This window comes from Egretta garzetta, unplaced genomic scaffold (assembly GCF_000687185.1).
Source record: "Egretta garzetta isolate BGI_Z169 unplaced genomic scaffold, ASM68718v1 scaffold143, whole genome shotgun sequence".
In the NCBI taxonomy this organism is placed as follows: Eukaryota; Metazoa; Chordata; class Aves; order Pelecaniformes; family Ardeidae; genus Egretta; species Egretta garzetta.
In genome coordinates this window covers 2,779,834-2,792,507 of record NW_009259310.1, presented here as the reverse complement: position 1 = coordinate 2,792,507, position 12,674 = coordinate 2,779,834, and the positions used below count along the sequence as shown (strand labels likewise).

The window sequence follows — 12,674 nt, the reverse complement described above, 5'->3', positions numbered from 1 at the left end:
ATAAAATTGAACGGGAAATTTCTTTTTCTACGCTTGAGCTTCTCCAGCCTTTGGAGGTCTCCTCTGCAAAAGGGAGCTGGAAAATATCAGCAGCTCTCAGTGAGAAGCACAACCAAATTTTTTTAATGCTGTAAGCCCTGATGATAAAATTCCAGAAGATGTAAATGAACCTTCAAGAAGAACATACTTTAAAGTAAATCCACGCAAGGTAGGCATGTCTCAAACACAGGGCCATAATCCCGGGCCGGCAGAACTCTGCACTGACCTCAGCAACATGCAGACCAGTATTCCCACCCACATAGCAATTTTTCACTTCAGTTTAGATCAGTGAATATGAAAAAGGGGGCCCCAGGGCAACGTTTTCCAAGGATTCTGGTGCCACAGAATCTGTGCCTATGTCCACGTCCTTGCAGAAAAGCCTGCATCTGAGAATGCAAACGGATGTTTCTAGCTACAAACCAGTGACTGTTCGCATATGTGATTTTATTCAACCCAGCGCGAGCATTCAAGCACATATTTTTTGGTCTGATATTTAGGAGGATGCCTTTACACTTAAATGCTCAAAGCAGAGGTTGTTAAAGAATAGTTAATACAGTACGTGCACACATACCGCTCACAATTAAAAATCCAAAGTGAAATGTTAACACGTCACCTGGTGAAATCTATCCTGGGAGAGCTTAAAAAAATCCTTCTAAAATACAGTTATTTATGGCAAGGCAAAAGATGAGGCATTACGAAGAAAAACTAACTAAAACAAATACTTAATTAAATTGAAATAATTAAATTCACGATTAAGCAATCAGCGCTGAAGTATTCAGTCGACCTAAAGCCCTGTCAGTAATAGAGATGGTATAGAAGGGCTCACAGAGTACTATGGGATGCTGCACTTGAACAGACATATATCAACACTGAAAAACAGAAACCAAACAATAAAGTTCCCAAATAATAAAATAATGCTTACGCGGCTATGGAAATGTTAGCTGCAGACATGGGGCTGACTTCGGCCACCTCCTTGGCCTTTTGCAGGGCGAGCTTTTGATTGGTGGCTTCCTCCATCTCCTCCTCGTCCTGGTGCAGAAAATCAAGAGAAATCAGAGCATGCATCGCGTAACGACAACAACCAGAGCTCCCCAAGGCACAAATCATACGTGGCTGTGACCGCCACGCTGCGAGAACAGTGGAAACTCATTAAAATAAGGCAGAATTTCATAACTTCTTGCAAAGACCCCTGGGTAGGATCTTGGTGCCAGCAACAGTTGGTTGAGATGAGAAATGCAAGGTTTGGTGAAGTGCTGAATGCATTTATACCACGAACACATCTCCCTCACAACGCTTTCTTACCTCTCTTGGGTCTCCTAGCATTCAGGTAGGAGGCTATGGCAGAGCAGGGAGAGACCTGACCACAAGCATGACATTTCTGGGGTGAAGTGAGCCTCGATACCTGAGGCTCTAAAGCCTATGTCCTAGTGAAACGTATGAGACAGGCTCCTAAACCCTTATGACTTCTGGCCAACGTGACTTTTCTGAAACATTAAGTTTCAGGATTTGACTGGTCCTGCTCACACCAGTTACCCTAGATGTTTCCACTTATTTCGTTTGAATCACTGAGGACTTACAGGGCAAAAACAGAAAGGAGGAGCCACATTAAAGCGCAGTCTGTAGCCTCAAGCACAGATCAGAAAGATGGTTATGTTCATGCTTTCTGTGTATCCCCAGCCCATGTAGATTTTTAACCTCTGTTGGCATTGCAAGTTCTTACAGAATATAACTGTGATTTATTTCCTCCTACCTGGTGTAATGACAAGAGAAATGCTGCTCAAATTCAAACTAAGGATCTTAAGCATTGAGGTGAGGACAAAAGGCAAAGGAACAGCCTGGCTTATCTTCAATGGTCAGCTAGGTTAAACGGTCTTCTAGGTTAAACTTCCTTTGAACTTTCTAGCCAGTCAAATGAGATAGTAAAGTCATGGCAGGATAAACACAGACCTTCTGATGGCAATGTCATCATCACACATGCTCAAAGAATAACCACACATCAAGATGAGAGCAGTCACAAGCTCATCCGTCAAACTGCATGAAATACCACGAGTCCACCTCTGCTCTTCAAAGGTAATGCTGCCAGAGTCAGGCTTACAATAATGAAAGCAGACAGTAAGACATCTAGCTTTGAAATAGGAAGCCATATAGATTTATCCATCCTGAATACCAGACGCATAAACAACTCCTTGCTCTGACTTTGGTGTTATTTGCTTAAACTGAACTCATTTTGGAACTGTTTCCCTTTCCTCCTTTCAAAGAAAAAAGCAATTATAGGAAATGAATCCAAAAAAATCTGCTACCGATAAAGTTTCTTTTTTGTTTCCTTTCCAAATATTAGCAAATCTGTAACGAGTAAATTCCTACTGTAGTGAATGAAGAACCTGAGATGGGCCACGGAAAAAAGCCCTGATGAACAATTATAGAAAGTCCATACTTCTCAATTGCCAACTTCCAGTAAATTTATCAATGTGTTGGAAGCTTATTGTAAATCAAGGGTATCTGCAGAATGTGAATCTGTTGAGGAATAAGGCCCCCAATAAGAGGGCTTTTAAGGTTTTCCTTTCATTCCGCAGGTTTCTTCTCTTGAGGAGTCTCTTGCAGCGTTAAATTCCCGTAAATTCAAAGGCTCTTGATTTTGCTTTCTGTGCACCCAAAGCACCAGGTGCAGTTTTTACCATCTCTTTAAAATTTGTAGCTTCAACTCTATTCTCCCCAGTGCATCAGTATTTCTGCTGGATTCGATATCTCAAAGCAAGAGCGGAAAATATCCATTGTCATTATAAATGAAGCTATCCCTAACTCGGAACGAGCACACTCTTTAGCAGATGACTGCTTAATAATCTTTCTGTGGCTCCTTCCACCCAGAGATTGCAGATCACTACAAAAATTAATTAATTTTTTGCCTGATACTTACACTTGCAAGGTCTCACTGGGGCACGGGCTCAGCTTATTCTGCTTGAAGCACGCAGGGGTGTGACGGCACACGACTGAAGCCAGCTCTGAGCTGCAATGGCAACATCCATCCAACTACCCATCCATCCATCCATCCATCCCACCTCCGACCAACAGCCTGGCTCTGGCAGCTCAACTGTCACCATCACTATATAGGCCCTGCCTATAAAGGACATCTCTCTCCTATGTTTCCTTCTGTTTTCTAGAGCTCTAAATTGATAAACTACACTGTTTATCACCTGGTAAAACCCATCTTCGGAGCTACCCGTAATGATGGGCTTAGTTAACACTGACTGTTCTTCATTAAGTTCACCCAACTAAAGCCCTCTCCATTGGGAAGGAGGAGGAGGGGTCTTCATGGTTGTTAGATTCTTGGGTTTGCCGCTCACTTCAGAACATTATTTCTGGGGATTTTTCAACTTTTTAATATATTTTTATATGAAATTCACACATCCCCCCTATCCCACATTGCATGGTTTTATACTGTTTCCTCAGGGACTTCTGGCAGTGCACGGAGATCAGAGAACGCACTTTGTGCTTTAGGATATTTAGGATAATAAAGGGTCACTTGTGGCAGCTTTACCTCCCAGTTTAACAAGGGCAAAGAACGAATGGCTGTATGTCACTGGAGACACCGTAGGATGCTCAGCAAAGAGATTTTAAAAGCAAATTTGGGGGGCAATTTTAGATTCGACTCTGAATAAGTGAACAGGAAGAAAAATCTCCCAATATACGGAAAAAAAACTAGAAGGTAGGCAACCAGAGAGATTCAGGACATTTCTGAGAAATCACAAGAAATTAAGCTGGCAGAGTTTAAGTCAGTGGTAAGGGAGAGCCAGCACAGGAAGAGGAGGAAAGACCTGGGGAGGGAGAAGCAGGGCTGGAGAACAGGTTCTTTATGCATTCAAAGCAAAGAAGATCTTTTTTTGTTTTTCCACCCAAAGTGAGTCATTCCAAAGTACTGGTGAGACATCGGATGATCAAGCTTGCGTTAAATATAGTTACAGTTCTGATAACTTCTGTTATGGGTCACAAGGCCCAGCTAAGGCTACCGAGAAACATTCAAATACCATGACAAAAGAAGCCCAAATTAGCATCCAGAAGTGGGAACGTTGGTCAAAATGTTTCAATCCTGAAGGTTAGCTGGAAAGCTTTCTGCCTTTCCAGAACGGAAGCCGTTGCAAACTGCTTATGGGTTTCCCACGTTACACGCAGCCCTGATCTCCATTAGTTTTGCAGCGTAAATGTCAAGAACGTCTCCTGAGATCAACTGACTCCCAAGTAACATAATTATACCTCCGGGCCATTTTAGGTTTTGCATGGTCATATTTACTTAGCAATAAATCCCTCGTTCTCCAGGTATGCTATATAATTGAATACTTTTATCTTTTTCCTCTTCTTTTGAAAGCCCTAGTGATTTGGGGGGATCATAAATGAAATTAAAGAAAAAAGGGGATTTATCAAGAAGCTTTATGATTTGGCAATGCCTCTGAATCCATCAATATTTAATTATACTTTAAAAATATCAACAAAGTCAGGTTTCTAACCATCCCAGTCAGCTGCTGAAATATTCACAAGAAAGGACTAAAAGGATTAAGAAAGAAGGGGGATGAGCTTCATTATCCACGAATTGTGATGGGCCTGATCCTCTTTCTTTGCACATGCAAGGGATGCCCGTAAATCTCCTGAACAGGCTGGGAGGATGCACGCCTCCAGGCTGGAGATTTCTGTGGGCTTTAGAAAGAACAGAAACACCTGAGCTGCTGTAGAGGAAATATTTCCCAGGAAAAAAAAAAAAAAACAACACTGAGAGCCATTAAATGCAGCCCTGAGCTGCACTGTAAGAGGAGGGATGCAGAACATGGTCTCAGAGCCACGGGAACATTTATTATACACCTGGGAGCCACCAGCGTTCTTGTACAGTCTGCGCTGGATATCAGCTCTCGGGAAACCAGGCTCCACTGAAAGCTGGAAGCTGAAGGCAGCCACACAGCTCCGCAGCAGAAAAGGAGAGCTGGTAAAAATCACAGAATAGAATCATAGAATCGCTTAGGTTGGAAAAGCCCTTTAAGATCACCAAGCCCAACCGTTCCCCTAACCCTGCCATCCCACCACTAAACCCTGACCCTAAGCACCTCGTCTGCCCGGCTTTAGGAATTTTTCCCAATGTCCAACCTAACCCTGCCCTGGCACAACTTGAGGCCGTTTCCCCTTGTCCCATCACCCGTTCCCTGGGAGCAGAGCCCGACAACCCCCGGCTCCTCCCTCTTGTCAAGCAGTTGTAGGGAGCGATAAGGGCTCCCCTCAGCCTCCTCTGCTCCAGGATGAACACCCCCAGCTCCCCCAGCCGCTCCCCAGCAGCCTGGGGCTCCAGACCCCTCCCCAGCTCCCTTGCCCTTCTCTGGACACGCTCCAGCCCCTCCAGGTCCTTCTGGGAGTGAGGGGCCCAACCCTGACCCCAGCATTCGAGGGGTAGCCCCACCAGTGCCCAGGACGGGGGCATGGTCACTGCCCTGCTCCTGCTGGCCACACCATCCCTGATACAAGCCAGGATGCCATTGGCCCTCTTGGCCACCTGGGCACACTGCTGGCTCATACTGCTAAAGGGAAGCTCAGCTGCAGGAGACATGGATTTTAGCTGGGAACAGTTGGCTGCTTTGGTCTTCAGCAGCTGGAATGGGGTAAGAAACTCCTAGAAATCTCTGTGTCCCTGAACTGTGGAGGTGCATCGTCTATCCATGAACTACTGCACCTTCCTACAACTCTAAAAAGAGAAGACATCCTTGCCGCTGCTGCATAAGCATGTGGTTAGTGATCCTCTTACCCTGTAGGGAGTATAGAAGCTAAAGCTTGTAAAAACAACTGCTAAGGTGGATGCGGCGCTTCTTTTGCCACCAGCGCATCAGTGTGCCTTATGGCAATGGCAACAGCGCAGCACTGGGCTGTGCTTTTTTATCCATGCAGTGAGACCAAGCTAGAAACGGGCAAACAAAATCTAATGCTGCCTCCTAAATACAACTGAGTACACTACAATGAGAAATCAATGTATGTAACACTGCGAATACAAACTGCGGCACTTGCAAGCCTTCCTGCGTGATACTGGGGCTGTAAGTTTTTCTCCATGGGAGTGCTCAGTTATAAATCTGTGCATACAGCAGAGTCCCATCAGTGTCATTCCCATCTCTCACCAGGCGCTGGCTTTCTGCCTGCGCTGGGGCTGGTGCCTCAGGTTTCTCCTGCAGCGAGGCAGGTAACACCTTCTCTGAGGGTGCACGATAGCCTCGGCACGTTGTTTTCCAGGGAGTTGACTGGAAAACGTTAATTCTTTGATTCGTCTTGAAACTCAGCAAGGTATGAAACATTAGTGTGAGGCAGCAAAAGCAGCAATGCACCACCTGTGGTTCCCCATGCCTAAGCTTCAAGTCAGCCAAAACCTGTTAATTGCTTCGCCCCTGCTCTTGAAAACAGCAAATGCTACGAATACCTGTGCCCCTCCGTGCACCAGCAAGATGAGCAATGCCCACTCCGTGATAAAATGAAACTGAAGAACATGAAAGAGTTCATGGAAACAGGCCTGAAATGAAACAAACCTGAACAAGAACAAACCGCCAGGTCCCCCTCTGCAATGCAAACTGGTAAGCAGAGCTGCCACACAGAGAGGCTCTGGAGGAAATCTCAGGCTGGCCGGAAGGGTCGGTAACACGCACCGGGGTCTATGTTTGAAGAAAGGGAAATCTCGTACGTACCTTGGTCAGCTCTTGGGCATTCGCCAGGTTGTCAACAGCGATAGCCAAGAACACGTTCAGGAGCGTATCTTTTGGGGGGCAGCTAAGGAAAAAATCTTCATGCAGCAGATAGAGTAAACCGTTCCCCTCCTGCTGCCCCTACCTTTCTTGCCCACTTACAGTCATCGGTATATTATGGATTCACCCCTTGCACCCCGGCTTTGTCTTCATTTCCAGCTCACCCTCTTGTCTCTTCCCCAGCACGTGTCCCTGGTGAGGATACGCACATGGGCAGAGCAGAGGGGCTTTACAGCGCTGTAGGTGCCACTGGTACGGGACCACATGGTGGGAACTAGAGACACAATATTTTTTTATCCCAGAAAATCCCCACCTACATTCCTGCCCATACAAGCACACACAGAGAGAATTTAATCTTCATTTTCCTCCTTGTTTAAAAGCACAACTGGTCGAGCTCCTGGAAATCAGTCATTTTAAAGCCAACATTTGCATAATATAAACATGCATTGGGTACCATGAAAAAGTTAAGCTTAGGTCACTGCTGCATTACATACTGGTGGGACAAAACTATCATGACTTATCATACTGAAGCCGATATGACAATTAGACCGCCACGGACATCCTCTATCCCAGAACACTGCAGCATCTTGCAGAGCCCAGCTACAGAAGAACCCGTTAGCAGGACACCCAGCCTGAGCTAACGAGCTCTGCTGGGAAACGGGCCGTTAGTCCAGGCCAAATTGCACGTAGCCCAGCTAATAACCACCAGTGCCCACGCCAGCCTGGGTCTCTCTGCAGAGCACTGCATTAGATCACTAAGACATAACGTTTCCCTATAATTATTTATTCATATTTTATTTTCATTTTTGCACTTAATGATTTCAGCTACTGCTTGTCCCTTAGTATATTTTATTGTTGTTTTTCCAGCTATACGTCTTCAAAACAAGCCCAAAAGAACCGTAAAGCAGATACCTTTGCATATGAAAGGAGAGCAAGCAAAGCAAAACCAAGCCTAAACCACTCCTGGAGAAGCAAATGCATTTTGCTCTTGCACATTACCTGGTGACAGGAGTCACTTGCCCCATAGCTGTGTGAAACTATGATTGCCCCTCCAAATATGAATGTACATGATAATGAATTTGATCTCAGGAGTATTTTCTCTCTCGAGATTCGCAAAGGCTTTAACAGCAATGCGCTTCTACTGTGTTTGTATTGCTCTGTCCTCCCCAGAGCTAAATGAGAGTCTGGGACCAGAGGCCGGTCCCCGCAAGCCGAGTGAAATGACTGCAGCAGCTTTAGGCTGCAGAAATTAACTGAATGTGTCCCCTGTTTTGGTCTGCGAGTTGGAAGCAATGCTCAGAGCAACGCTGCAGCGAGGCAGGACTGCGGGACGGGGGCGGCGTGCTGCAGGGAGCCTGGCCATCGCTGCGGGGAGCCCGGCCATCGCTGCGGGGAGCCCGGTCATGGCTGCGGGGGGGGTAGGAGGGGCAATGCCTGAGTACACCCGCAAACAGATTTTGGGAAGCCTTGGCCTCGGCACCCCTCTGATTGCTTTCCATTGCTCAGAAGGATGCCTGGAGAAGGCATCTGAGCTTTCTCTATAAACGGAGGGGCCAGGAGCGGTGCAAGGCTGATTCACTGGCTGCAGTCATCTCTGCCAAAGAGGAGTCCAGAAACCCTCAGGCTCCGGCAGCCTCCAGGCAGTACGCTGGCTGCAGAACCATTACCCCACATCGTCACGGCTCCAGGAGACTTCCCAGGGCAGCCAGGGATCAAAGTTGGCCCAAATGACAACCTCAAGGCCTCTCTCCTTTCCCTCTCAAGAGGTTTAACCAAACATCATTCAGACAAGGCTTCAGAACCAGACGCTCATGTCTCTGATTCCCATTGAGGTTAATGTCTCCAGAGCCTGAGTGCCTGTTGAACTGGAGCCTCTGCTTGTGGCAGGGGAAAGCAGGAATTGTATTTAATCTCTGCATCTCATCTCATCTGCTTCCAGACTACCAAACCCTGCAGGGAATGGAACGCAGAACCCTGGGGTTTCTCCAGGCAAAGGCCAGGTCACCCATCAGGTGCCCTCTGTGTCATGTAACACAGGGTGGAGGATTTTATCATGTGGAGATGATTCCTCTGGGGCAGAGAGAGGTTTGAAATGTGATGCCCATCAATTGCTCCCTCCTCCATTCCAGCAGGACAGGGAGGAACGCAGGGCAGGGGCACCTCAATCCCACGGAGCCCAGCAGACAGAGAACAAGAAAAAAGGAAAGATGACGCTGGAAGGATCACCTCCCTCCTGCAGAGCTCAATCAACTTTTTATCTGCAAAGATACGAATTTTCCTTTTACAACAGAGGGTTGGCAAGAGGGGGCTGTCACCTGTGGGCTGGCGGTGCAGGCAGGGAGGCTGAGGGGGGCACAGGCAGGGAGACTGGGGGGGTGCAGGCAGGGAGAGCAGGGGCACTGCTGCGGGGGTGCTGGCCGGTGCCAGCTGTTTGGGTTTCTTCCTCTGGGGTGCTTCCAACACATTGGAAATGCTTCCAAGCCTCCTGCTCTGGGAATAGATGTCTCGGTAATAAAACCGTCTTCCTCCCCCCGCCTCCTACACACACATGCTGAAGATGTCTTGTGTAACATAATCAACCACTGGAAATATAATTAATTTTTTTTTAACAGACCAGGCTGTTTTGATCCATCTCCAAGCAGACATAAGCTGTCAGACTTGGGTGTTCCTGCCCCAGAAAAGGTCCCTCAGCCCTTTCTGCAGAGCTCGGGGATTCCCAAATCTCACCCAAACTCCAGCCTCAGGCTGTGTAACCTGGACAGACCCACGGACCTCGCTGGCCCGCTGAGCCGGCGGCTGGTGCTGAGTACAGTGATGCTGCACGGCAGCTGAGGGCAGGGGGAAGGCAGCGCGTTCCAGGCACTTGCTTCTTTTCATTTCAGGCTCCTCTGCAGTTTTTTCATGTTTTTTTTTTTTTCTTTTTTTTCCCCCCCTCAACAGATGCATCAATTTATTCATTAACCGGATAGCAGTGAATACAGGCATGGTGTAATTTCCTAGAAAATGGGCCAAATCCTGCTGTTACTCTAATCATACTACTTTCATTAAACCATTTCAGGACACAGGGGTCTGGCTCCACACAGACTCTGGAACTGGGAACATAACATGAGAGACTTCTGACTTAAAAACCCAAAGTTTCTGGATCTTTTCCTTGCAACAGTCCCTTGAAAAAGTAAATGGATTCAAAGAAACAACTGAGCTGCAGCAAGAAGCAGGGGAAGCCGGCACCCGCCCACTGTGCTCCTTCGTGCTAAAGAGCCATCACAATGCCCAGAGCAGCTTCGGGAGAAGGAAGGAGCCCCCCCATGTTTAAAAAGAGCAGGTTTCCCAAGCTGACCCAAAATCACCCATGCCAATGCTCTAACAAGATCTGATCCAGTCTGCCTAAACTCTTAGAAAATGGACTCGCCAAATGCCAATGTTCAAAAGCTGAAAACAAAACCCCTCCCGGCAGAGGAAGCCAAGTGCCATTTGCTGATCAGCATCCAGAAGGGCTCAGACTGATTTTAACAGTAGTGATATATAAAAATAAAACCAAAAAGTCCCACTTAAGAAATTCAGCCACAGCAAACACCCATGTGGGGAGGGCTGGTGGCAAATCCACATCTGAAAATGAAACAAAAATCTATTGCATTAAAAAAGTACATTTTTAAAGCTTTTTGGAGGGAGTTCTGTAAGGCAGAGCAGGGAGACCTCTGTGAAGCCCCAAGTTAGAGCAGGAAAGCCAGTTCACATTAATCTGATCTATAACTAAGCTAATGAACAACTCGCTCGGACTGCTCTCTATAGGGTGCCCTCTTGGGTGCATTTGCTGAGCTGCGGGGCTTGCCTGGGGAAGGCGAACCCGGGACTCAGACACGTACCGCACCCCATACGCTCGCCTCCCCCCAGCGCTGCAGCACCACTGACATGGACGATGACCCTTTTCCTTCCTGCAAAAACGCAGGCCTGTCCTTTTCTGGCCAACTCAACTTTATTTTCAGATGTTCCTGGGTATGTTTTGACAGTTAACGGTAACTTCAGGCCCTGGTAAGTCGCACAGTGCAGCTTTCCCTCGGAGATAAACGACTGCCTGCTGCTTGCTCTCAGCATCAAAGCTGTAGTGAAAAGCAAGGGTAGCACTGACCTTACTGAAATATTCTTTGAAATATCAGCGCCAGCATTAGCAGGCTTACTGCTGCAATTCCCATGGCAAAGATTTAACCCCTCATCCTCCACCGCCCTCTCCAGCCTTGGTTCTCCCCTCCTGCCCATGGTGCTCAAAGCAAACAGGTCCCCGTGCGATGCAGAAGAGCTCTTACAAGCTCTCCGTGAAGGCAGCTGATGCTCTCAGATGATGTTTCTACAGTGGCAACCTGGGCCAGGCCTCTGGTTCTCCAACAGGGGTATGTATCTCCGTAGAATTTAATAGATTTCCTTTAGGTTTATAACTCCGATCACCAGAAGCTGGTGAAAGAAGTCGTCCAGGACATCGTAAAAGGGTCTCTGAGCATTGTTACTGTTTGTCAGCCAGCTCTCCCCTCTCTCAGGGCTTTGTGCTCACAGAAAAACACCCACACCAAATTCACCCCCATCTGCAGGACGCATGGAGAATTAAAGGATCACACCTGACATCCTCCTCACTAAATGCCCCGGCAGCACCCAAGGAGCGCTCGGGCTGCACTAGGGCTGTGCCACCAGCACAGGGGACGGAGGGGCCCTGGAGATGGCCCTGGGGATGGCCCCGGGAAGCAGCCAGGAGAGGCACCCCCAGCCCTCCTCGGCAGCAGGACAGCGGAAGGGAAAGCGAGGCAGCTGCTTCCTGCCAGGATGGCATTTGGGGAGAATGGGGGGAAGGTTTCAACTCACCTCTCTGCCAGGACGAGCAGAGGCAAATACCAAATTCATGGCGGTGGCAGTAGGTGAAGCAGGTCCTTATTCCCTTTTCCCTTTTAATGAAAACTAAAGGACAAGGGAGAAACCCCCTCTTTGAATTAAAGGTGCAAGAAGGGAATTTATATCCTGTTCCTCAAAAATGCTGGCTCTCAGCTGCTCTAAGGTTAAAAGTCCCTGTCTCAGCCCTGCTGTCAAGCCTGATTATAGCTTAATCTCATTTTCAAATGCCAAGCCCTGAGGATTTAGTGATCTCCCTCCCTCCCAGCTCTCCACTGACCCAGTTTTCCAAAGCCTCGTGTTTCTGGAAGGGGGCACGCTGCCTGCCACAAGGTGGATGTCGGAGCAGAGCTGCTGAGCCAGCCCAGGCATCGCGGCTGCTCTGGCTCTGACCACGCACGTTAATGGGATAAACCCCACAGGGACACACTTGTGTGACCAGCACGGCTTGCACACTGCCTTCCTCACTGTTCCCAGTCTCGGTTTCTCCTGCTAATGGGGAGATTTCAGGCAAAGCAAAGGGCCAGAGCCCAGCCACACAGTCCCTGGGCGCTGATGTCCCATCTCTTGCCATCTTGACCCCCAGCTGAAGGGGGATCTATGTCTGTAACAACTTTACATCTTCAGCACAAGCACTGCCCCCCACATACCCTTCCCTTTCTCCTAGGTACCCAGTCGATGCTGCCAGCCCAAACAGGACTCTTAGGAAAAGACGAAAGCTGGAGAACCCTCCAGAGAGGTCCCAAGCAGAGGGGCAACACTCAGCGTTGTTATCCCTATTTTTATAGAACAAACAAACCAGCTGGGTTGCTCCACATATGCAACGGTTTTTAAGTTGGCATTTTTAAGGATGCTCTGTATGACTCCATGCAGCTTGCCGCTGCAGCCAGCAAACATCTCGCACCAACAGTTTTGTACCCAGTTAATGTGAGCAATGCTGTGCAACATCAGCCCATCAGCAGCCTCCATCATGAAGCAAGGACAGAGTCCTCACAGCCACCACGCTCT

At 47.9% G+C, this 12,674-nt stretch overlaps 1 protein-coding gene across 1 annotated transcript in view; it reads right to left on the bottom strand.

The window, feature by feature from the left end:
• CACNA1B (calcium voltage-gated channel subunit alpha1 B) overlaps positions 1–12,674 on the bottom strand; it is a 304,713-nt gene that overhangs the window by 101,088 nt on the left and 190,951 nt on the right. The window contains exons 19-20 of the mRNA XM_035891880.1: positions 6,738–6,805; positions 962–1,068 (exon numbers count right to left, since the gene is read on the bottom strand). Coding sequence (XP_035747773.1) covers positions 962–1,068; positions 6,738–6,805 — 175 coding nt within the window. The remainder of the gene's footprint in view (positions 1–961; positions 1,069–6,737; positions 6,806–12,674) is intronic.